Raw genomic sequence first — 26,851 nt, forward strand, 5'->3', positions numbered from 1 at the left:
TTGTAAGGTGGAATACCTAACTATGAAAATTACACTAAGACCCCATATTTTCTTCCTGTCGGTCCGTCATCATTTCAATGAACAAATAATTTAAAAAAATATGACACACTGAAATAATTTCATGCTGATTATTCAGATTGTCAGCGCATGAAGTAAATTATCTGATTTGCTGCTCTAAGTTGCCAAAACACTGAGAATTAGTCAGCCATGGTTCTATGGGTGTCAAGTAAAATTGAATAAATCAGTAAAACTGAGCCATGCAAACTGAAAGCCGTCTATGCAAGCCACAGTGGAATCAGATATTGTTTTAATATGAGCTAACAAAAACAACTTTATGATATTTGTAATGTAATGAACTACAAATAATTAACGGGAATTGAGCACAGTTTGTTTATGTCAAATGAGCAAATCCCACACTAAATATTTTCTCAAATATTTTCTTATAATTTTTGTATCTTTACTTTTTTATATACTTTCATATATTTGGATATTATAGTACTTATTTTTAACATACTATTTTTATTTTGTTATCCTAACACTTTGTTTGTAGCACAGTCCGAAGTAGTGAAAATTTAATTTCACTGCTGGTGTAGCAGGACATTCATGCATGTGACAAATACAAACCCTGAATCGTTAAATCTACGCACAAAGAGATGCAGGAAGAAACCAAGTGAATCACCATGGCCTGTATTCCCATAAAATGGAGGAAACATGCCACATTAAAGTTTGTCTGAGAAATAATCAATAATAATACAATATACAACGTTTAATAAAAAAAATCATCTTTATTTGCTTATTTTCTCATCTGATGTGGCCTAGGGATACACCAGTTTTGAATTGTACCAGGATATAGTGGTATTGACCTCTCTAGGGGGAAATATTAATTGTATCTGTTCTTTACATGTTTGCTTCAAAAAACTAGGTCTGGTGCTACAAAAATGAAAACAGCAGTGTAGGTAAAAGTTCATGTGTCGGCCTACTGGTAATCATATGAAATGATCAACTACTGGATTGGATTTGTATGTTTGGTCACACCGAATGAGCTTGAGGTGAAGGCACATCCCTGGCACGATGCACATTGGTCTCCTCCATTTACAAACCAGCAGGACACATTGGGCTCAGTAGTTTCTAAAACATGCTGGAAGATTTGTTCCACTAAATACTTTAGTGGCCCACTGGGCATTTTTGGTAGAAGGATGTGAAGAAAATAGCATCATGAATAATATTTAACATAAAGGCTTGCTTAAAATAGTATACATCTCACAATGTCTCTCCTGATTTAATGTGATTTTTTATTTAATATGCAGAACTCATACACTCAATCCTCAAATCTAATAACTAGCAATGTTAGCATAAAGAGATATATGTTCTCAAATACAGTTTATTATCACTGTCCAATAAAATACAAAATTCCATTATTTCAGGAGCGTGAAAAAATGTATTTTCTCAGAAAATACTCAACAAAATAAACCTAAAACAATGTAATGCAACACCTTTAGAAACCTTTCTTTACACAGCCGTCAGTAAACGGTTTAATGGCTTCAATGACCTTACTTGAATCATTGTCAGCAAGGCAAACATGTCAGTGTCAACAAGATATGAACTAATCTCAGTTCATATTCACAATTAACAATGATTGTTGCCAGCTAGCTATCAATATTAAGTTGTTAAGATTAGCAAAATAAAGAAATCCATACACACGACCATCATGAATACAAATACAAACATAAATACTAGCTAAACCGATTAATTCATAAAACGTGTTTTCATTAGTGAATTAGAAGTCAAATACTATCAGTAGATAATGAACATATACCATCCAGATTATCTCTGGTTGATGAAAACATATGATTGCATACTTGACAGTGAGAATATACTGTACTAAAATCTGAAGCATCTACCATGAAATATGCATGGACTGTTTCTCTCTAAAAGGTTTGCGTGTTCTACTGTTTGCTTTGCTATATTGGATGGTTTGTATCAATATGAGACCTGAATCACTGTGTAAACATGACCTAATTTTCGATTAGAAAATCTTGCTCATGAAAACAATGTAGTAAATAGGGAGGACACATTACTAGCAATCTTGGGAAAACATGTTTTTTATAGTTTATATTTTTAAGAACTGCACGAGTAGACAGAGCCATATGGCCAAATACCTTTGTGTATAACATACATGACCTGGCCAGGATTTTGTGCATATAATGATTGGGCTATTGTAAAACTCGCAAAATGGCTGCTGGAATCAGATTGGCTGATGGTGGCCCATCCATCCATCCATCCATCCATACTTTTTCTGTAGGCACTTATCCTATTACGAGGGTCCTCACCCTATCCCGGAGGCTACCGGCACAAGGCGGGGAACATCCCAGGAAGGGGTGCCAACCCCACACTCACACACTCATACACCATTCACTGATGTATACACACCTACAGGCAAATTTGGTAACTCCAATGAACTCAGCATGTTTTTGAACTTCAAGGGGAAACTGGAGTACATGGAGGAAACCCCATGATGACACAGGGAGAATATACAAACTCCACACACAAGGATCCATAGCAAAGAATTGAACCCTGGTATCAGAGGTTTGAGGCAACAGTGTGCTCATGGTGGTCTTGTTTTTTATTTCACTATTCAACTTTCTGAATGAAATGAAAATCACAAGTATAAAATTTCAGTTACTTTCAGAGATACAGATATTTACAGATGTTTCTCAGGTTACGACGGGATTACGTTCCGATAAACCTTTCCTAATGCGAAAACATCGTATTGCAAAAATGCAATTTAATACAGTACACTTAACCTAACAAACATCATAGCTTAGCCCACCCTACGTTAAACATGCTTACGACACTTACATTAGCCTACAGTCGAGCAAGTTCATTAACACAAACCCTACTTTATAATACTGTTGAATTTCTCATGAAATTAACTGAGTAATCATACCCATCGCATAGCTGAAATTTCTTAACACAGACAACATAATCCGCGGCATCATTTGTAAATGCTGTACTGCCACCCTACTGATGCAAAGAAACCAGTTTTGTTGTGCCTCACCATCACTACATTTGGCCTCATTCATGAGTTGCAACTGCTGTGGCTGAGGTAAAATGTAGTAGCCATCTTCCTTTGTTGGGTGAACCACAAGAATCAGGATAAGCACCAGGATAAAGCGCAGGACCAATACCAAGAACACAATGTCAGAACCAGGAAGTCAACAGATGAAGAAAACGTAAAATGAAGTACAGTAGGAGATTTATTACTAGCAATCCAGTACAGCCAAACTCATAAGCCACAGGGAGTTTCCCTTATGGCCCCTGCAAAATTATAAAGACACAACAAGAATTGCATCTTTATTGCAAAATGACCAAGGCTGGTGGAGATTTGTGTTGGCAGAGTTTGCTACAGTTGAAGGCACCATGACAAAAGACAATTACGGAATTATTACACAGAGAATAAATTTAAGATACGATATAGAGAACAGAGAGGTGTACATGCAAGGTATGTGATAAATACGGGGGTTTCTGCAAATTTAAATAGTGCAAAGCTAAAAGATGACATAGGTATAATACAGACTACATAGATCCACATACAACAACATTTTCTAATAAATATATAACTCCTCCATGAAACTCTCCATTCTGCTTCTACTGGATACGTCGTACAAGCAGAATCGTCCACAGAGGTCTCATCCCATCCTTCCAAGCCCCCCTTTGAAACCTCACCTGTTATTTCTTTATGTGAAATGATCCTAATTATGCATAGTACATTTTTATAGTGTTTATAAGACTGTACATGTGCATTACCCATTTCAAGTATGAATAGGCCTGTTTGTATTAGCTTCGGCACGTATTATATATTTTTTGTACTGCTAGCATTTATCTGTTAACTAAATCCCTATATATGCATAAACATGCTGTAATTTATTGCATAAATCATAGCTACTTGAATAGTTCGAATGACCTGTAAATGCTGGGGAGTCTCTCTAAGTATTTAATCATAAGACTAATCCCACAGTGGACAAGAGGCTTTCTTGTAGCAGCGGCCTTCAACCCTTTTGAATGCAAAAGCAGACTACCGGATGGCATCTCTAAAATCCTGAAGTAATTCTTGACCCCTGGTAAAAGTGCAGCATTCATCCATCTTTGTGCCAGCAAGAAGATATAAATACCATGATGTAGCAGGCAATCCATAGAAGACTGCTGAGGGGGAGAGCCACACTGGCATACTCTAGCCTATATTTGGTCTCTGACAGATGAGGTAAGGAGAATTCTCTCCAGTCTGATGGAATAAAACAAGACAAATACCAAAAGGCCAAAGGAGTTGTTTAAAATTCCATTAAAGGTATAGCAGTATGCTCTTGAAATCAAACCAGTATTACAGGACACATAAGAATGATTACTGCCGTGCAGTGCTAACCTCAATCATCTTGAAATGCATGGAGTGACTGCTGATGCATCACAATGACAGCGCTATTCCCAACTCATTACACCCCTTACAGTTTGCCTACTGGAGCAACAGGTTAGTGGATGATGCAGTTTCTCTGGAACCTCACACCACTCTTGAATACCTAGACAATAGAAACACCTGTGCAAGGATGTTATTCATTGACTTCGGCTCATCCTTTGGCTGTAATACAGTTGTACTGAACAAGCTTGTGGTGACACTCGGAGGACTTGGTCTGCAACTAGACCCTGAATTTTCTGACAAGCACACCCCAGGTAATGAAGATGAGGAACAAAACTTCATCGCCTCTGAGTCCATGACTATTCACCCACTGTTCATTACGTGGCCAAATTTAGCAACAATCTAGCCATCAACTATGTGGATGATACTGCACTAATTGGTCTTAGAAATGAGATCAGAGCATCTACAGGAGTGGGGTAGAGGATCTGGTGGAGTTAGTGGCATGATATCAACCTCATCCCGAAAACTGCTAAAAAACAGTTCATTGTGGATTTCAGGAAGCCCTCCAGATGTGACATTGTGAGCGCAATTGATAGCTCTCCAGTACTCACTGTCAGCAACTTCAGGTTCCTTGGTCTACAGATCTCAGAAAAGCTGAGGTAGACAATACACTAGATCCATCCTCACCAAAACCCATAAGCAACTCCACTTCCTGATATGCCTGAGGAAATGGGGTACGAGCACGGCAACATTTACCAGGTTCTACCCCTGCAACTGAAGGTCAGGGGGCTTTGTTTAAGGGCACAACAGTGAAATTACTCTGCCCACCCTGGTATTTAAGCTGACAATTGTCTGATCACAGCATAGCAGCCTAATCCACTGAGCCACGCATCATTCCAAACACAGTTAAACCGGACACCCAAGATTGGGCAATGATTGCCGGAAGCACTGAAAAAATACTATACGGTAATGATTGTTGTCCAAATTAGGTGGATACATCCAGACAAATGGATATGAATATGTAATGACTGAACTATATCACTATGCCATACTCACACCTGTTATCATGAAGCACTTTCAAGAGGCTAGTTATGGGGCACTTTAAAATTGCTCTCCCAGCCTTATACAACCTCCTTCCTTGTGCCTGTTGCTCAAACTAGCCCATTTAGGATGCCGTATCCTCCGTTTTTCCAACCTGCACAGAATGAACTCTGTGATACAATGTTGTATATTGACTTCTGTTCATCATTCGACACAATCATCCCCCAGAATCTGATCCGGAAGTTGAGGCTGCCGGATTTTACCATACCATCATGCGACAGGATCCCGAACGAGGGACGTCAGACGTCAAAGTCCCCCTAGGGCTGTGTGCTCAGCTCACTTCTGTTGACCATGCTGGGTAATGATTGTACTCCAAAGTATAGCCTAAACAACATCAAGTTTGCTGAAGACGCGTGGTGGGTCTCATCAGCAACGGTGATGAGTCAGCATACCGACTGGAGGTCCAGTGGGCTCAAGGACCAGTACGAGGGTAACAGACTGTCACTCAACGTAGCCAAAACAAGAAAGATGATTGCTGACGTCAGGGTGGCCCCAGAAGGCCCACCAGCATCCCCACTTCCTGCAATGCTGATGAATGCAAGTCTTCAACCCCCCCTTCCTCACCACTTTCCATAGGAGCACCATAGAGAGTGTTCCAGCAATATCACTGTCTGGTTTGAAAACAGCAACGCCTCAGACCGCAAGTCCCTGCAGTGCATAGTGTATACAGTGGAAATAATCTTTGGAACCTCTCTCCACTGCATAAAAGACACTTTCCTCAAAATCTGCATCTGCAGAGCCTTGAGCATTGTGGAGGACCCCCCCTTCCCTTGGACTCTTTGTCCATCTGGCAGAAGTTACAGGAGCATCCAAGCCAGTTCTTAGCAGCTTCTCCCCCAAGGCTGTCAGGACAATAAACACCTTCATACCCTTCTTACAACCTACCTGACTCCCAAACCAATTCCCCTCCTCATTGGTACTGATCAATTTACTATTTATAGTCAGTTTACTGACACTGGTATATTTATTGTACTGTTCTGTGCTGCTGCATTATTTATTACCATTGATTACACACTCAGGCACTATCTATATATGTACAGCTTCCCCTGTCATGCACTGTCATGTGTTTTTTCATTTTTTTTTAATTAACGTGAATTATTGTGAATCCCCAGTTCTGTAACTTGCTGTCTGTATGTTGCACCATGGTCCTGAAGGATCACCTTGTGCCACTCTAACGTTGTATATGGATGATAGGCTAATACAGCTTACTTGAATTAATAATAATCACCTGAGAGGAGTAAACCAGACCATAAAAGGGTCAAACTGAAATAATTGGTCAAGCAATTATACTCATTTACTGTGAATTTATTGCTTTTATGATACATAAAAATATAAAAAGTGCCCCATGTGAAATATGTTAACAGAACCTAAATGCTGCTTCATAGGCCTCTGAAATATAAAATTATTATGTGAATCACAATACAAAAAATTATTTTTTAATCAAAATACCAACTAGGAAATTTATTTTTAGTTCACTAATGCAAAAATGTCACTGTTTGCATTTAATTTGATGACAATTATAGCCTCAGTTCCAGGAGTAAAACATGTTGTGTTTTCCTTCCTCGTCAATGATTATGTCTTTGGTGTAATTTGTGGAAGTTTCGCAAAGGATATTAACATCGTTCTGATAGTCCTGAAAAGAAAAGGTTTCTTTGAGGCAAGGTGAATGAACCATAAAACATCCCACATTACGCTCCGGAGATGGAACCAAAATCTTTTTTTCTGGTTCTGCTTTTATTCCTTCTTAGTCTCCTGTCCTCTTGGAGCGCATCCAGCAAGTTATCAGAAGCCGAGCAGCCCTACAAATCAAACACGCTTCCTGGAAGAGAGATTTAGCCTGAAGAAATGACCATTAATCAAATGTCTAACATCTCACCCACTCTGCTACCTCCACTGTGCCGCATGAGGGGAATCAGCTGCTGCACACTGCATTGCATTATCAGTGCTGGCAGGCATGGTGAAAGCCTCAAACAGTCCCACAACGAAGCCTGCATACTGTAGCACTATCACACAAAGCTGTGCAGGATAGCAGTCCTTTGAATACTAGCTCCCTGGGGTTAAATAGTGAGGAAAGCAAGAAATCCATTGTTGACTTCAATCAAATTGAATAGTATAAATGATTTCTATTCCACTGAGTGAAATTTTATGAATGAAAAAAGCAGAATCTGAACTATCATGTCTGAATTGTGGCCATGCTGTTGAAACACAGAGACTTGCTCAAGAAAATCCAGTTCCTACTTGGTCAAAGCACTCAGAGGGCACTCCTGCATCCAGTAATTTATAGTCTGTTCTTCCCGGGTTGGGGGAGCCAAGCATCGCCAAATGTCTAGCTTATCCAGCTAGTGGACAATGTAGATTAACAGCAATTTGAAAAACAAAACCTTGTTCAATAATGAAATATATTTAAAGAAGTTTTATTTTTTTAAAATACATTATTCTACCCAATTCCCCCAAAGATCTTTGGCTTTAAAGCATGGACCTGACAAACCAGGTCTTATACAGTATATTGTTGTTTTCCCACTGATGGTTGTTCTGTAAATGGGTTGAGCCAATGAGTTAAATTGTACATTCTTGGGTTTTATTAATGTCATTAATACATACGGTTTAGCCTCTGGGGCATAAGTGAATTCCTTCAGGATTTCCAAATAATGCAATACGGGGGTATGTGGGATGCTATGGTTCACCACTACTCTGAATGACAAGATCAGCTCCTGTTCAGATGTGTTGTCACCTTCACCACCATATTCATTATATATATAATATATAATGGTGAGAAGATAACATTGTACAGGTCATTGTCTCATTCTGTTCTACCCTGGCATATCTTGTCCTTCACTGCCTTACTATGGCCTGTCTTGCAACTTCTATCTTGTCCTGTGTCCATGGTCCTATTTTATACTGTCCTGTCATCCATCACTTAATCTAATAACTAGTATTCCACTATGAAGTTGTACTTCTGACTTTTACTATTGTTACTATTCTTACTGTTAAAGAGGTTTAAAAAAATGATATGACGTTGTTTAATGGTTTCCATAAGATACTGTAATCACACCAATATAAAAATAACAATTTTTATTTTTATAAATTATGTGATCCAAATACATTTTGCTGTTTTTTTTTTAAGTCCTTCCTTGCCAAAAATGCTTTTAGTGCAAAAGTCATATGGATTAGAGGCTGTAAACATACTCACGAAATAATTTCAGAAAGAACAGCCATATTGCATATCAGCGTTAATTTAATTATACATCAGATAAAATCTAATATAATGTGTCACAGACACATCCTTTTCACACCAACTCACATCTAATTCATTTCCATTTCTCTATCCTTTCGTAATGCCTTCCAGGAAGTAGACACTTAACCTCCTTAACCACTACGACTGCTGATGCCTGTAAATAATTAAGATTAGTGTACTTTTAAGCAATTAAAATCAACTTTGAAAATACAATACAGCCTAGAGATGGATATTTTAATGAAAAAAACAATCAAAATGCTAATCATTTTTACTGCAATATCTATCAACAACCCAGCGAAAGGTATAAACAGCTAATAATTACAGTTCCAGAAGTAAACATTTAGTATTTTGTACCTATGAAGCAAAATCCTGCTCTGTGATGGGCTGGCCCCCCATCCTGGGATGCTCCCTGCCTCGTGCCCATAGCTTCCGGGATAGGCTCCGGACCCCCCGCGACCCAGTAGGATAAGCGGTTTGGAAAATGGATGGATGGAAGAAAAATCCGTCGATCACCATTTTACTGGGGTAAGTCACACATGGATTGGACGTTTTCCCTAACTGATGATATTCATAATTACAATAGTACGTCAAACGCTTTTTGTGCCACCATAGACTGAATGCTAGTCCCTCACAGATACCCACTAAGGAGTAACAGAAAGACACCAATTCACCTGAAACGTCTTTTTATAGGAGGAAATGAGCGGGGACATGAGAATGATGTGTTGTAACATCACACACAGAGCAGGGACTTATGTTCATTTCCAGAAACAGCTATTGATGCATGAGGCAAGAACATTTGATAAGTGATCATGTTACCACCTGAAATAAACCAGCATTTGGAAATGAGTTAAACACACCAGCTCTTAATTCAGTCAAACAATTGGAACTGGGTTTCCTTCACAATCTGTTTAATATTAATGCATTTACAGGTTATTCTTGTGCTTGTCAGTCTGTATGTTCTTTAAGCGTTCAGTATTTTCTCCGTACAACAGAACTGCAACAGTCATCCATATGCAAATTCAAATGATAACTAAATTCCAGAATGTATGAAAGATAAATATAGATTTTGAAAAGGAAAAATACAGTACTATTTAAACATATATAGTTACAGAATTGTAGTTGTACTGAGAAAATTTATTCAGAATTTATCGTGCAGCTGGCATCTTGTCGAGGGTGTATCCCAGCCTGATGCTCAATGTGGGTCATGTGACTCTGACTAGGACAAGTGGTTAGATGTTGTGGACTTTTATAATAACACTGTCTGAAGCAGTATATGGCATAAAACCTGGGAACATCTCGGAGAGGATGCCAGTCCATCACACACACACACTATCATGCATTACTGGCATTTTATACACTGATGAGATGAACTAGTATGGCTTTGGACTTCGGGAGGAAACACATGCAACATATGGAGAGCATGCAAACTCCATACACACAGAGCAGAGAGAAATGTATCTAAAATTCCTTTGCAAAGTTAAATAAGCATTTTGGCCACTGATGGGACTGTTCCTACAAGTTTGATTTTGCATACTATATCAAAATGTATAATGTTGGCATTTTCTCATTTAGATTACATTTTCCCAAAAAAATATCAATCCTCAGTGTACGTACTGACCTAGTTGTAAACAGGTTTTTTTTCTTCAAAGATCTTCAAATAATATACAAGTATACATGATGTATAAGATAAAACATAAGATTTACAATAAAATATAAACCTTCGTCTCCTTTCTAAAAGCATCTGGAAACATGTATTATACAAATACGAACAAGTTATTGCTTCTAGAGAAACTTCATTTAATGAGTTGTTAAACAATACGCATTATTAGCATTGCATTGCAACACTTGTTTCTGGAGCTTCACTGATATTTGGCAAAATAAGCAGCAAAGAAAATGCCATAATGACTTATGATTGATGCAGAACAGAAACCTCACAAAGCATCCGTGGTACCAGCATTTTATGCCAATATATATTTTTTTTCAGATTCCACCTAGCAATCATACATTAAATATGAGTCGAATGTTTCATATTGTGACCATTAATAGTATTCATTAAAAAAAACCTTTTACTGTTGAATGAAAAGCGAAAGACAATCTTGACATCATCTAAGAATATTACCCGTTACAATGGCTTTTGTTTGGCGAGTTGCTCCTCCTACTTCGATCATGTTTAAAAACCAATTGCATATTTCATTACTTACGATTTCTTAAACGATTACTATGTTATTTATCAGTTCTGGTTTACAATAGACTATGTAAGCTACATTTGGTTACGAAACAGAGTATTTCTTTTTTATTTGCGCTGATCAAAAACAGACAAGTCCGTACTGGCATATTGTTCACTCACCGTCTTCCTTTTCGTCGAAGACCGGTCTCTTTGATGAACTGTTAGCTCCCATTCTTTTCTTCCACTTGCCCCAATGAAAGATTAATTCGGGAGCTTAACATTTCTTACTTTGTAAATAACAGGCAATACTGTGCATTGTACGGCTGAATTAGTGTTCCTTCAATATCATCTTCAAAATACTTTTGCCTCAGATTCCAACAATAAAGAAAACGGCACAGCTATTCGAGCAGATACTTAATATGGAAACAGAAACAATTTCCCATTCATTTTTAAATTGAAACTGCTGAGAAATAATGGTACTTCTTTTCAGTTTCAAGGCAACGGTGTAAAGCTGACTTTCTCGTCAAGCTGTACAAGGCATGGCCAAAAACAACCTTCTCCGTTTTACCATTCGTGCTGACGTTCATGCGGAGCAAACCAAGGAAGATTTCCCGTCCGTACCAGTGGAAGGAAAGTACAGTACTTAACTGCATTTTATGCAAATCCAATTAGTGATAGGTGGCGCCAGATTATTTAAAAAGAGAGTTACCACCAGCTGTAAAATCGAGTGCACAAAATTTAAAGTACATTGTTATTATTTCTGCTTCTACTATAGAGTGGAGCTCTTTGGAAAATGGACTGTCTTCATAAAGATTGTGCTGCCAAGTTCAAATAAACAGCTAAGTATGTGACGTCAACCTGTGTCTGCAACCACATTTTTGGTTTTGCCCTCGTGATGCCACATTATGGGATGAAAGCTCACTCTTCAAACATATCCCAGCATCATGGGAAGGCATGTCTGAATCTCTTAAGAGTCAAAGAGCAGATATTGAAAGCTCGCTGAGCTCTGGTGGAGAGATTAGCGTCTTGAGAAAGAGTGTGACACCTGACCAGAGATAAGAGTCTGCCAGTGTTCCAAGTGGGCCATGCCAGTGGAGCATCACAGACAGGTCATGGACCTGTGAGCTGGTGTTGATGCAGCTCTCACTATAATGGGAGGGAGGGCCGTTGGGAGATGTATGAGGTTCAGCAGGAGATGACAGCATGGTGGCTGATCCAATGAAGTAACAGGGCTGTATAGGCTCTCTTAGATGGTAGACTTCCACCAGCTTGCCACATCGACGTCCAGGAGTGCCTCAGTACACATCTGGTCCCAATGCATCTCCTCCAGCACGTCTCCAGTGGATGAGGTAACAATGTAGCAACCATTGGGGTGCAAGAGACAGAACACCATACCCAGGCTTACCAGGTGTATCTCTAAACCCAAAGAAACATTACAATGACCTGGCACTGCAAATCTGAATGCGATTTGCAGTGTCGCAGGGTAACTTTGATGTTTCACCAAAAACACATTTCCACAACTGGACTCTTGAATCACACCTTGCCAACTACCCCTACCATTCAAGGCACCTTTTATATTTCTTCATTACACCTGGTTTCACGTTCTTTGTGTATTTATTTAACTTAATTGGGGAAAAAAAACTGAAGGTATCTGAATGAATCAGTCTACTACAAAGTCATCTTATTCTCATGTTGTATTTCTTTTGTGGTTCTTTTTCTTTACTTTACTGAAGAGGCTCATGCAGGAATTCCAATGTACTTGTTCTTCTGTTCCTGTGCAAAGCTGTGGTCTGTTGTACGGAAGAAGGTGCTCATTCTGGGAAAATTATGCCTCCGTCTTGAACATGAGGTTTGGATGGCAAAGGTACTGTGGAGATGGACCTGCTGACTTCCAAGAGGGCTATGCTGGACCTGAGCGAGAGGCTGTGGAGGATTCTGGTTGTCAGCACCAGAAGGGAGAAGATATGAGCCACTTGGGTAGCAATCTCCAACCTCAGCCAGCAGCATATTTACAGAGGGAAAGAAGTCAGTGAATAAACAAAGCCAAGCCAGTGGGGGCAGTCGCCTGCACTCCAAGGGAACTGAGAACTTACCTCAGAGAGGACAGCAGCCCAACTATAAGAGCACAAGTACATCATCAGGTTGACAGCAGAGCTATGAAGGAAAGTGACACTAAAGTTATTGCTCCTCTTCCATGTTAATATCTTTGCCTCCCATGACAAAGACTGCACCCAGACCAGTCTGGTCCAACATGCTATTGACACCAATCTACTTTCATTCCACTTGCTAAGAGGTATGCAGTGGAGAGGATCCACTACCAATCCAAAGGGGGCAGCAACTGAGTCAGCATGGATCAGCATCTCTGTCAAACAACAGCTTGTTGAGTCCATGCCACAGTGAACTGGAGCTGCTATGAGGGCAGAAAGAAATACAGTATGGGTGGGGGGTATTCTTGGTAATATTCTTGCTTATTCATCCATGATGTCCCCATGAAAATGCATTAAAATATCAAGTTATTCATAGGATGCTTCTTACACAAGTCTTACCTTTAGCACCTCTAGAAGTCTAGCTAATAAGTGGAGTTTTGGCAGCAGTACAGTAAGCGTAATAAGACAAAATACAAAAACACCAGACAGAAATCCAGGTATCATGTAGCAATATCTCACCCACTGGAGAAATTAATGTCTGGTCAGGGCCACTAATCATAATTAACATTAAGGCTGATGAAAAACCATAATTTTGTGCAAAATTGACCTTTGGGAGATTAAGAGAAAAGGTTAACATTGAAGGAGCAGGAGCTGTGATTTAGCAAGGTGTGCTTTGGGTATAAGGAGGCGGGGTCGAGCTCCGGGGGGCTCCATCTATATTTAAACCCTGACTGTTTCTTGAACAGCTGTAGTGTATAATAATATGCACAGGATTGCATTTAAGAAAGTTTTGCGACATCTGCTGGTTGAACTGAAGTTACATAATTGTATTTCTGCACAAAGGTGACGATGTTATAGGGGACCACATTTAAATTAATTTATTTAAAGGAGCTCTGTTAAAATATTTTGCAATAAAATGGTTTGATTTTTTTCTGTCTATGTTGAAGACTAGAAAAGGATCTGGGGTATTATAATGCATACCAACACTGGAAACAACACTGCACCACAACGAGGTACAGAATAAGCAGTACAGAAGACAGATGGCTGGATGGATTTTTAAAAACAATATACATATACATTATAAGAGAAACAGGCTATGAGGAAAATAATCCGAAGTCAAACACGGAGGACGACAAAACGAAATACGGAATACTCCACAAGAAAAGCCATAAACACATCAGAAACCCCTTTCCTCACTCTAACCATCTGCATAGCATATAATCAGAGCTCTAGTAGTTGCCTCAGGTAAAATAGAGAAAAAGAGAGACCAAATACATCTAAAAGTTTCTTAATTCCCACTACAGTACAAAGCCCGGGGGGAATATATTCTTTTAATTCAAATATATTTAGAAATGTTTGTTATTTTGGTATTATTCAGTATTCATATTTTTAAGATAAACGACTACAAAATGTTAATTGGTTAGCCCTAATGCAAATGCTATTAGCATTTCAATGATAGGCGAAGCGATGTTCACTTCCACCACGTTAATTATTCATATGCAAGAAAAGGAATGAAATCTCTGTGCAACGCAGGCCACGTTTCCATAACCCAGTGTTGCGCTCTTGTATCCCCACAGTTAAACAATCACCCGTACGAATAAAAAGTTAATTTAATCGTGGCTTAGCGATTTATGATTATGATGAATGAATAATGATTAGATTACAGTTATTTGTTTTTTAGCCATAAGATCTGTCATTGTTATTTATCATTCTGTCCTAAGGCTATGACGCTGGTTTGGGTTTGTTGTAACGGGACTTTTCAATTATTGTGCCCTAAAACTATTACGCCGCATTTGTTGATGCATAGGTGTACTTTCAAAGTGAGAAGCGATATAAAGTAATTCGTATGAATTTCATTAGGTGCCTGATGTCCAGAACCTACAGAATTTGCTACAATATAACCTCATAATATGTGCATATATGTCTAACAGTTTTTAATAATAATTAATGGCTGCCACCATTTCATAGGAATACTGTAAGTATGTCTTTCGGAAAGTCACGGTGGTTGAGTGTTTAGGATTGCAGGTCGAGGGTCCCAATTCTGCACTTCTGTGAGTGTAGGCCGTACATGTTGTCTCCGTTTACCATGGTTTCCTCTTACAGTCCAAAAATGGCGCTTAGATAAACTGGTGCCTTTTTATTGCCCTTAATGCCTTAAAGCGTCTACTGCGATACCTAGGATGGGATGAAGGCTCAGCCAGACATAGAGTACTGCATGGATGATTAAGGATCAGTCATGGATACCTGATCAAATTACCTAATTAATTTTGAACGACATTTGCTAATTATGCGAATCACATCATTAGTAGGAAATATAAATTGAGATGTTAACCATTTTAACTACAATGTTCAGTATTACTGTGCCACATGAAAGAGATCCACGTCTATAATTAAGGTCATAATATCTGTGACAAATACTAGAACAAAACAAACATCCGTTCGTCTTCGCACCGTTGGTCAGGGTCGCCGGAACAGCAACTTAACACTTTGATAAATGCTTAATAACACTGGAGTACTTTAACAGACTGTGTTGCTAAAAATAATAAAAAATGGAATGGCTGTACTATTAGGCCGGCTTGCAATTCAATATCATTAATCTGAAATACTTAAAAACCGAATGGTGTCGTTAGTTGTTGCTTCATATAAAAACCTCTGTGTTCAAAAAATGTAAATGTTTAATAATTATCATATGTTGCGTTATTCGGTCGAAGCATCCATAGACATATCCGTTTTCAAAAAAGCCATGAGCATCCAGCACTAGGCAACACAAACTCACGAACGAGACATGAACAATGTATTGTACATATCAACCCAAACGAGCCATCTAGTGTAATACCGTGACTTTATTTATTTATACAGCTAAGAAAATTGCCCTCATGGCGAAGGTGCCACCAATGACGGCCCTGTTGTGATGTGATTATTTTATATAAACTGTTTTTTTCTGTTTTGTTTTAATAATATGAATTTCATCATAATGCATTTACTCGTATTCTAGTTTGAGGTATCATGGATGGATTTTTACATTTTTATAATAATGTCATGTTTTTAAGCGGCATGCTGCAGCCGGGCCGGTGGAGGTGATGGCGTCATTCGGTGTCTTGGTGTAATTGCTCCGGTGGAGGTGATGGCGTCATTCTGTGCCCTGGTGTAGCCTCCCCGTGTTTGGAAGTAGGAGAGAGGAGGATCTTAGGCCGAGGCGACGTGGCTCTCGCAGCCGGGATCGAGCAGCGCCAAGTCGGAGCACTCAGCCGGGCAACATGGAGGCTGTGGCGGAGGAGCTGCGGGCCGGCTCCCAGATTCCGGTCACCATCGATCAGATCATTAACGACACGCTGGTTGTGACTCTTAGCTACCGGGACAGAAGCTACACGGGAATATTACTCGATTGCAACAAGAAGTAAGTGATTTGCAGCCGAATTATAAGCAGTATAGTAATTTGGAGCCAGTCTGCGGGCCTGTAGTTATACAAAGGGAGGACGGCGGAGGATGTTAGCACTAGGCCTTAATTAGGCGAAACAAGATAATTTTAATCTAATATGTAGTTTGTTTGGCAGCAGCAGGGATGTTAAATGTACAATTAACAAGTTTATTACTGAACGATATGTGTTGGTTTTTTCTTTAATAAAACCACAGTTAGCTTATGGTGTAAATTGGGCATAGCCTAGGTCAAAAAAATGGTTGTTGGCAAATGTGGTAAATTCTGACGATTAAAATCTTCAGTCGATGTTTAATTCACATTTTGTTAAGGAAACTGCCACAGAGTTATTCGTGTTTGTTTGTATTTTTTATACATCAAGTTACCTAAGGGTGGATTGAACAGCCCCAGTTGTAGCTTAGCTAAATCATTTGTGTCGTTTATTCATTGTTCACTCAAACTTTACACAATATTTTCACATTTTCAATTATAAGGGAAAAGGCAACTAAGGTGAGTTTTTGGACATTTTGACGCTTCTCTGTTTTTCCACATTGTGCAAAGCTAATTCCTAAACCATGCGGGATGGGGGCTGGGGGGTGCGATGTAAAAATGTAAAGCCTGTCGATCACCACAGGTACACTGTACAGTTACATTATCTTAAGTAAAATGTTTATTTTATAATTTGGTTATATGTTGGTTCGGTTTTAAGGGATAGTGTGTGTGTGTGTGTGTGTGTGTGGGAGGGGGGGGGGGTCTTATTTTCCCAGTGCAAATGTATAGGTTAGTCTTAAAGTGTAGAATAGCATTTATTGATACTAATTCACAAAATATGTCTTTCTTTTTAGACCTATATTCCTTGGTGGTTTACTTAAATGTAATTTCCATGTTGCACTAGTATAGCAATGTAGCCTGAGTGAGTTTAACTGCCTTTGAATACTGCCATCAGTCACACTGCACATACAAAATGAATAGAGCAATGGTGCATGGGGTCAAGCTTTAAAAGGTCAGTGTTACAATAATTAATATTGTCTTTAAGTTTCAAAATTTCATTCAAAATGTATCTCTTGTCATTCATTTATAATTTTTTGTGGTACTGTTCATTTCATCTGAACCGTGATGTACTTGTATTTTTACATGCTTTTATTTCATAAACTTAAAGTGCTGATTCTTTTGTTTCTTTTTTTGGCCATAAGTATATAAAAAGGAAATGAGATGGTATGAGTTTTATATCTCAGAAAATGTCAGTGGAGCTTTGGTACAACCCAGAATGTACTTCATTAATTGCTATACACAAGTACATAAATACAGACGTTGATATAAAGTCAGCTATCTGGGTTTCTTTGGATTTCAAGTGATTCATGGGGTTGTTTTGTTTGAAAAGATGGAGGGGGTTTTAGGGGCATCCTGTTGCCTTTTGTCTGAACAGTGACAGAACAGGAATACTCCCATACTGTAGCCACAGCTGTCATTTAAAGTGTGCTATCTTTTTTTTAATATGGTGGCTGGACCAATGTGGTGTCAGTATTTTTGAAGGGGATAGTTTTGTGATGAGGGAATAGAAAACATCCACATTGAGTGTGCAGTTCTTTCTTGTAGCAAGAAGCACACAATGCCTTGGCAGCCAAGTGTCCCAGCCCCCACTCCAGCAGTCTGTTAGCATGACCAGCATGTATTCAGGTGATTTGCTGCAGCAAAACCTATGATTTTTCCTCCTCAGTTTTATAGCTTTGGATATGTGGTTTTGTTTAAAAATCAGTCATTGGCATAGTGTTAAGGCAAATCCCATTGTAAATTAGTGGTCATTCCACATTCTAGATTTACATATCCCTGAGGAAAAACCAAATCCATTGATTTGTTTTTGGCTTATTACCATCTAACCTAAGTAATGTTCCTGGGAATAGATCTTTGACAGTTTTGGTGCATTGCTACAGTTGGTTAGACCATCAGAAGTTTACACTTTGGGAATTATCATAAATGTAAAAGGCAAATAGGAGGGTCGAGTTGGTACTGTTTATTTTAGCCTCTCAAGTTGTAAAACCACCAAACCAGTCTAGCAAGTGCTGCCAAAGCGTGCTTACACTTGCCTGTAAAAGCTACATCGACATAAGTTTTGCAGACAAATAAACTTGCATGTTTGGTTTTCTACTCGCATTTGGGGAAATTTTGAATTTTTCCTGTTCTTTTTAATGCATAATATAAATGTTTGGATGGTTTTTATGCTAAAAATGCTGCCTTTATTGTTCTCCCGTACCTTCACATCTGTTTCCTTGGCAGCAAAATTGTGTACCTTATTTTACTGAAGTATTTAGATTTTAATCTTGAAAGAATATAAAATGATATAAACAAAGTATCCCATCAGTTAAATTTTAAAATATATGGAATGTACTGCCTATTCTACAACAAAAACGTGCATTTAATTTTCAATAACATTTCATAACATTTTGTGCTCCAGTGAAATTCCATCCAAACCAATCTATCTTAATGGATTTCGGTATAATTTGGTATAAAACCATTTTTGATGCTGACAGTACTGCAGTGCAATAATAGAATAGAATGCCTTGTCATTGCACACAACAGGTCCAACCAAATGCAGTGAGGTTGTTTCCAGTGTTGAGAAATGCCAAAAAATAATTGCATAAAGGCATTTTGGCTACCGTTGACATAGGATGTTTTGGAATTATTCCAGATACTGCTTAAGTACTGAAGCACACTTTGGGTTTTTGCTGGAAGCTTCCTTAATATGTGAGGAATAGTGGTTGTGTTACTTATTCCGTGAGGGAGAAAAATGATTTGCTCAAAGATTGAATTGATGTATGAAGTAGTGTAAATAAATGTTTGTCCAAAGGCTTTTTTTAAAATTAAATGCCCTTCTCCCTTTTTGAACAGAACTGGCTTGTTTTGTCTTCAAGATATCACATCCAAGCAAGATGATTTGCCTCTTCAAAGGTCCAACAGTGATGTCTTAACCGAGGACTCTTGTTGGAAGCCATCCAGTGAACCAGAGCAGCATCCAACGGATGAAAATACTTTACCAGAGAGAGAGCCTGGTTCAGGTCCTGAAACTGCCCCAACCCAAGTTCCTGCCCCTAGTCCAGTACCCACAGGCCAGTTTCCTTATCCCCCTTATTTTGAAGGAGCCCCATTTCCTCAGCCCTTATGGGTACGGCACAGCTATGGCCAGTGGGTCCCTCAGCCGCCACCACGTTTAATTAAACGAAAGAAGAGGCGGAGCCGTGAAACAGGCAGGATGACCATTAGCACCATCAGACTCCGCCCTCGACAGGTGCTGTGTGAAAAGTGCAAGAACACATTGAACAGCGACGAGGACAGTCGAGACGGGCAGTCATCCAAAACGATCAAGAAGGAAGATGCTGACATTATGAAAGACCCTAAAAAACGTGATGAAACTACAAACTATGAGAATAAAAGGTGTAGGAAGGACAAAAGGGAGGAGGAGAAGTTTCCTTCTGAGATAGTTCCTCATAGTCCAGTTATCAAGATTTCATATAGCACACCACAGGGTACGGGTGAAGTTATGAAAATCCCCTCCAGGGTGCATGGTTCAGTCAAACCTTTTTGCCCCAAGCAATTGATACAGAATGGGCTGGGCACTCATGACAAGAGTCCCGAGCAGATCGACCGGTCAGGAGCCAGCGCAGCTTCAACTGTTCCGAAAATCAAATTGACGAGACCTCTGCCATCTGAACGGGAAGTTACGTCCCCAAAGATTCGACTGAGGCCAAGGGCAGGTGGAGAGGACAGTCTTTCGGTTTACGAGGCAGAGCTAGTGGATGGGGAGCACAGGCGAAGTTCCAGAGTTCAAGGTCCTGCTTTGGGACATTCGGAAGACTCTGCAGAGAAGAGCTCTTTGGAACTGTCATCAGGGAGTTCAGGGGAAGGTGAGGAGCTGGAGAGGCATGGAGACCTTACCCTTCTAATAAATTTCCGGAAGAGGAAAGCTGACTCCTCCAGCTTGTCAGTCTGCAGCAGTGATAGCTTAGACGAGTCAAAGTCCTTTAGTTCTGATGGAACATCTCCAGAGCTGTGCGACTTTGCTCCTGGAGAAGACATTGCTGTCTCATCTTCATCTAGAGATGAGAGTAAGACAGTCCCTCCGCTGACAGTGCGGCTTCACACTCGTAGCATGACCAAATGTGTAACTGAGGAAGGACACGCAGTTGCCGTGGGTGATGTGGTGTGGGGTAAGATCCACGGCTTCCCGTGGTGGCCTGCACGCATCCTCAGCATCAGCAGTAGTAGGAGGGAAGCAGGTGGTGAACCCAAGTCCTCGTGGCCTGAAGCCAAGGTGTCCTGGTTTGGCTCCCCTACCACCTCCCAACTCTCAGTCTCCAAACTCTCCCCGTTTCGTGAATTTTTTCGCTCCCGATTTAACCGCAAGAAGAAAGGGATGTATCGCAGGGCTATTGTTGAAGCAGCGAAGGCCGTGGGTCATATGACTCCAGAAATCACTTCTCTCATTTCTCACGGTGAAACGTAAGGTGAGTCTGCTCCACTCCTTTACCATTTCCTGATGTGAACAGTTTCAGTATTACTGTCCAGTATTACTATCAGCTTATTAATAATAATAAAAACTCTAATTTAAACTGATATCCTACTCCTGACATGGTTGAAATGTCTAAATCTAATAGGAACCGATGAAAAATTGCAATTTTGCCAACTCCTTTTCAGTACCCTTAGTGAATACTGGTGATTTGCCTCATTCACATCAGTGTGAATTGCTATGACCTTAGATTATTTTTTAAAAAACTGGTAACAGTTCTGTATCAGGGCACCTATATTCATTTTATCTAAAATGTTTTGGTTCAGTTAAACTATGTCTAATAAGTCGATTTGGAAGTTAATACTTGTACCGTTACAAATCTTATATTTCTGTTGGATATTCAGAATGGATAATGAGATGAGTTAATTGATTTTATTTTTATATTGGACTAGAACTTTATACGGAAGCTTCATTGTAGCACATTCAGAATATTGTTTATTGTTGCCAAAAAGGTAGTTAACTGCTCTTATTTTGCGTGTTTTTGTCACTGCGGTTTTTTTTCGCCACTAATCTAGAAAGTTTTTATAATTACTATATTCAATAAATGGTACTGCTACTTTAGATACCTAACTCAAGTAGGATGTCTTCTGTCCATTCAATCATTGTTTCTGTTTATTATGTCAGTAAAATACGAGCTTTTCCCCTTTTATTTATTTATATTCACATATATAGGAGAAATACACACACACTTTATGTACTTTATATATAAATATTTTAAAACTAGTAAATACAAATGAAAAATCTTTTAGGCTACTAGAAACATGCATAACGTACTATTCCACCTCGTGGAATCCTTTTAAGCCTTTTTGAGGCATTTTACAGTTCAGTTGGAATGTCTTACAAGAGTATACGAAAGTGGCGAATGCTTAAAATGTCTCACAATTTTTCTCAGACTGGCAACAGCGTCACTTGCGCTCCGCTGCGATTGCAGCCCTCGTGCATCACAATCTGTACCGCAAACAGCCTGAGCTGGCAGCTCCCAAGTCATCCATTGCTTTTTTCCCATATTACGCGCATTGTCTCACACAACTGTGTGCACCTTTAGTGGCATTTTCCTGCTTTCACCCCTTAAAACTTTGTTTTTACAAAGATTGCAAATCGCTGTGCTACTAGTTGCTGTTGAAAGCGCAAAATGGTCCCAGATCGTCACCCTCTTGTTCTTACGATCCCCCTACTGCGAAGGGTATGCGCATGACGTCACAGCTGGCGTAAGTCATTGCGCTCACACCCACTGAAAGGCAAAAAACGCAATGGCAGCGTTAACACTCAGCTTGAATGCTGCAAAAATCACATCTAAAATGGGAAATTGTGCGATTGATTGTGCAAATAGATTTAACATGCAATAGGAGCCATCTCATCTTGGAGATTGCCAAAACCTAAATAAAGTATCGGACGTGGATCGTTCACGTATGGCTGCTACCTGAATATCGGATCGGTGCATCTCTAGCAAAATCCAATACATACATACATTCAGGTCTGGGTGCACCTTCCAGATAAGCCTAATTATAGGCTCCTCTGTTTTAAAAATCATATTATTCTGATTATGACTTTTAAGATGTCATGCGCTATGCAATAATTCCTCTGAAAATTTCCAGAGATTTTTTTTAAGGAGAAATATCCACATAATGGCCATTTTACCTTTCCAGATTGCAAAAGATTAACTTTGTATAATATATTTATGCAAAATGTGTAGAGACTCTTATCAAAGACAAAATGAGGATTGATTTATGCCTTTTTCTTTGTTACAGCTGTAATTAAATGGAACTACAGTTTTGGAAACTCCTTTGCTTTGTTTTTATAGTGAGCTGTCTTAATAGTAACAATATAAGAAAATGCATGCCTTGGTTCTCATGTGGATTAATCCGTTCTTTACCTCCTTCACTTCAAAAGAAGCTCAAGCTGGACAGCCAGTCATCGTAACACTCAGTTCCTGTGGCACCACACCCTGGGAAAGGTGGAGTTCCTGCTGTTGTCACGAAAACACGTGATTGAAGTTTGCAACATGGAGGAAAATGTCCACTCAGGTGAACGTGTGTCCAGGTTTGGGAGCAATGCCGGCACTCGGCATCTCAAGGACTATTTGGAAACGATTCCTTTTTTTAAAAAAAATTTACATTATTGCAATAGAATGAATAGTGACACTACAGATCAGAATGTATTTATTACATACAACACTTTAGTCAACCTTTTAGGATCTTCTAAGAACTACAAACTGCTGCTGTTTTCCCTTTGATTTGAATGACTGTTCAGCTCCAGCACCAATGAGTCAGCTGAATTGCGTTACCCATGTGTCATCCTTTTAAAAGACACAACTGTATGTCCACAAATGACTAATTGTCTAATTGTATGGTTGTCACTCTTCCCATCAGAAAAATGAAATGTGAACGATTGTTTTACTGATACCATGCTGTGGGTCTTACCATATGCAGTATTGTTTTATCCAGTTGCAGTCTTCTTAGCCAGTTGTATTCCTCCTTTACATAAAAAAATAGGAGTTTGTCACCCTCAGATTTTGTCCAGATGTTGTAGTAATTGTTTTTTTAGTTTGCTTGGTAAGATATCGTCAATATCCAGTTCTGCTCACTTTAATTATTTAATGACTCAGAAAGAGAAAGCACTTTATCTTTGCCTTGGTGGCCTGCTGTAGACCAATATTTTTTTTTGTGGCAACACTAACTGGAGAGTCACCATATTGGTAGACAACAGCATTGCATGGAGTACAACTGAACACCGGAACCTTTTTTGGGGTGATTGCCTATAATGTGTTAATGCAGTAATTGAGACTGTCTTGTCTTTCACAAAGTACCACTGGACAAATCAACCAAGTGTTAATGATATCCTATGCATCACATCTTTATTAAAGCTTTAAACGAACCATTGAAAGAACACTGTGAACTCAACACTGGTGTATTCTGAAGGGGGGGGGGTGGTCTAGTGCTCCAGATCTGCCACTCAACAAAGTCCCAAGCAAGTGTACTATGGCAAGGGAAGCAGAAGGTGTGATTGAAATCTTACTGTATACTGTATAGCCCTCGGTGGGGCTCTGCATCAGTTTCTGTGTATTGCATTTTTTCATTTTGTTTGTCCCGCTCAATTTTATTTCTCTCTCCCAGTGAAAAGAGACTACTGGGGTTACTCTGTTGTCTTCTCCTCCTCTGTCATTTGATGAGGACTTTGCGGACGTCATGAAATTGCTTTTGAGCAACGTGGCAGGTCATTGTGGCTCGCCTCAGTCAATTTAGTGGGCTGTTTTTTATTTACTGTATATAAAATAAAATATACAAGCAATACTCAGTCTGGTGTGCTACTGTTTTCTAACTTGATTGTAGCATTCTACATTCATAATAGTCTTTTCCTGAGACCCACAAAGTAGATGCGACCACACTGAAAGTGAGATTTCGGCCATCTGATTAAGTACTTGTCCGAGCTGTCACCTAGCTGTTTCAATATTTTTACATTTCATTAGATAAACAGATGTTAGTCAGTTTGCATACATTTGGAGAATTGTATTGACCCAGAAAGAAATACAACCATATTTTAACAGGACGTTTTGCATCTGTTGAGCTATAGGCTCTTGCCTTTACCGATTGATGCTATGTGTTTATCTGAATCTTACGTCACCATTCATTAACCTGAAATGAAGTAGTAGCATACTAACAACATGACAGTCATATCATTTTTATATATATATATATATATATATATATATATATATATATATATATATATATACACACACACACACACACACACACACACACACACACACACACACACACGTGTATATCTATATATAAAAATGTAAGTTTTTTGTTTGTGTAAGAGACTGAACCTCTTTGTGCTGATAGCTTTGGCCTGTGGCATTGTATCTGTGATGATGTTGGGCTATGTGCAATAGTCAGAGGAATTCCCAGGATGTAGCCATAAACCTTCATGGGCGTACTATGGTGAAATATATGGGTGTGTACATTGAAAGGGAGCAAAGATGCTTTTAAACATTTTTAATCTTTAGCTATATTATTATCTCTGTCTTGAGATAGAGGGGGGCTGTGCGTCAGTTTCTCTTGCTTTAAGCAGAGATGTTGATTATTGCTTTCGTGTGTGTAGCATTTATAGCCTTTTGTGATTCAGCTTGTGGTTTGAAAAGCAAACCTGTTTTTTAAAAAAATAAAAAATATGGGGGTTGGTTGGTTGGTTTGAGCCACAAGCCCAAGAACTCAGCTTGGATCTGACTCAAGAAATAAAAAGTATCTTGCAGCAGAATTTAAAAAAAAAAATGCAGAAATCAAGCTGGCAGGATGAACGTTGCCAAAGGGAGAATCGCTGCGGTACTGTGCATTGTGAGATACTGTAGGCTGGGCCTCTCGGCACACCCTGGCCGTCTGTTCTCGCCAACAACAGAGGAATAATGGCTAATTAAATTAGTGACTAATCAAGATCTCCTGCGCTTACCCTTCCTCCCCAGGCTCAGCTGCCCCTGGGTTAAGAGCATGGAAAATGAGTCCCAGAGCCATTACACATACTCAGAGAGAGGCACATGCACGCAAGCATTGGTACGCAGTGCCACAGAGACTGATGCATTGCGCCCAAATATTCATACATGCATTTGGTGAGGGCGTAGGTGGTGGTAGTTTGCATCGAAATGGGATGATTTATAGAATATAAAGATAAAAAAAATAATTTGTATGCCCTTATTGAGAATGTTATGTCTAATTGCAAAACTTTACTATAATTAACATGGATGAGAATTACACACAAAGAATACACAAGTGATTAAATAATCCTGAGTTACAGGAATGATAGGACCAATTTAAACAGCATTGCCTTTATGAGGAAAAATAGACCGTGTATGAAATCCCATGCAAAAATCCAACAATCTGAACTATCATTTGTGCGCTACGGGAAAAAATCTAAAGCCTGACGGTCTCTGTAGACATTTTTTTTGGTATTAAGTAAAGTCAGAGTTATAGTTGAGTAATACTTTTTCCCCCAGAGGAAGGTGTGTTTTACGCAGAATGCAGTCATTTTTACAGGGTCATTTATGCTGCTGTCTGCCAGAGGACAGTTATTTTGGGCAGTGATCTTTTTTGTAATGCTTTTCTTTTCCCCTAACCTGTTACTATAGTGTTGAAAGCATTATCCCACGTGCTTCTAACACGCTCCTGGGTTAAAAAAAAAAAAAAAGAATAATTAATAAAATAAAGGGCCGAACCCAGAACCGCAAAACAGAATGCTTTTAATTGTCTCTACAGCAGATAGCTAGAAGCTATTACGAAAAATTTTGAGCACCCAGGCATGTTAGTTTGAATTTTATATCAAACACATTTTTATGATTTTACCTTTGCATACAAGAAGACTATATAATATAAGGGAAGTTCCAGGTTTCCAGCCGCCCCCAAACAGTTCAGTGCGGCAATGAGAACTCGTGACACAGGTCTTCAGAGTGAATTGTTTGCTTTTTTTGGTTTTTTTGCTTCTTGCTAATTATCTGACCAATGATTTGTTGTTAAGACCATTAAAAGGCAGTCCACGTTTCTGCTCCCTCCCACGTTTCTGCCAGAGCAAAAAAGTGGACTGAGGGGGGAAGGAGCGACAACAATGTGGGCTGTCTGTGGTCCCCAAGGACCGGGTTTGGGAAACACTACATCAAAAAATAGTATGAACATCTGTTAGCAGGTCTCCATTCTAACGTGACCCCTTCAATCCTCCTCCTCGAGGGACACTTTTCAGTTCCGAGTTGAATGACCAGGATGAATTCACACATAGACAAAAGCTTTTCATTAGACGTGCCTGTAAATGTGCATGTGCCTGCAGAAT

At 39.2% G+C, this 26,851-nt stretch overlaps 2 protein-coding genes across 2 annotated transcripts in view; one reads left to right on the top strand and one right to left on the bottom strand.

The window, feature by feature from the left end:
- The window catches only part of LOC125738859 (serine/threonine-protein kinase 32C), a 31,532-nt gene extending 19,842 nt beyond the window's left edge, over window positions 1-11,690 (bottom strand). The window contains exon 1 of the mRNA XM_049008317.1: window positions 11,092-11,690. Within this exon, the coding sequence (XP_048864274.1) occupies window positions 11,092-11,143 (52 nt within the window). The 5' untranslated portion in view covers window positions 11,144-11,690. The remainder of the gene's footprint in view (window positions 1-11,091) is intronic.
- Window positions 11,691-16,065: 4,375 nt separating this feature from the next.
- On the top strand, window positions 16,066-24,328 carry pwwp2b (PWWP domain containing 2B). The gene is made up of 3 exons (XM_049008316.1): window positions 16,066-16,455; window positions 19,360-20,972; window positions 22,925-24,328. Exons 1-2 carry the CDS (start codon window positions 16,316-16,318, stop codon window positions 20,969-20,971), a joined length of 1,752 nt encoding a protein of 583 aa, XP_048864273.1. The 5' UTR covers window positions 16,066-16,315; the 3' UTR covers window position 20,972; window positions 22,925-24,328.
- Window positions 24,329-26,851: the final 2,523 nt, after the last annotated feature.

Source organism: Brienomyrus brachyistius, chromosome 3, assembly GCF_023856365.1.
Source record: "Brienomyrus brachyistius isolate T26 chromosome 3, BBRACH_0.4, whole genome shotgun sequence".
NCBI lineage: Eukaryota > Metazoa > Chordata > Actinopteri > Osteoglossiformes > Mormyridae > Brienomyrus > Brienomyrus brachyistius.

Coding starts and splice junctions, on each gene's coding strand:
- pwwp2b (XM_049008316.1), top strand. CDS start 16,316: ATGGAGGCTGTGGCGGAGGAGCTGCGGGCCGGCTCCCAGATTCCGGTC. Junction 16,456..19,359: donor TTACTCGATTGCAACAAGAA/GTAAGTGATTTG, acceptor CTTTTTGAACAG/AACTGGCTTGTTTTGTCTTC.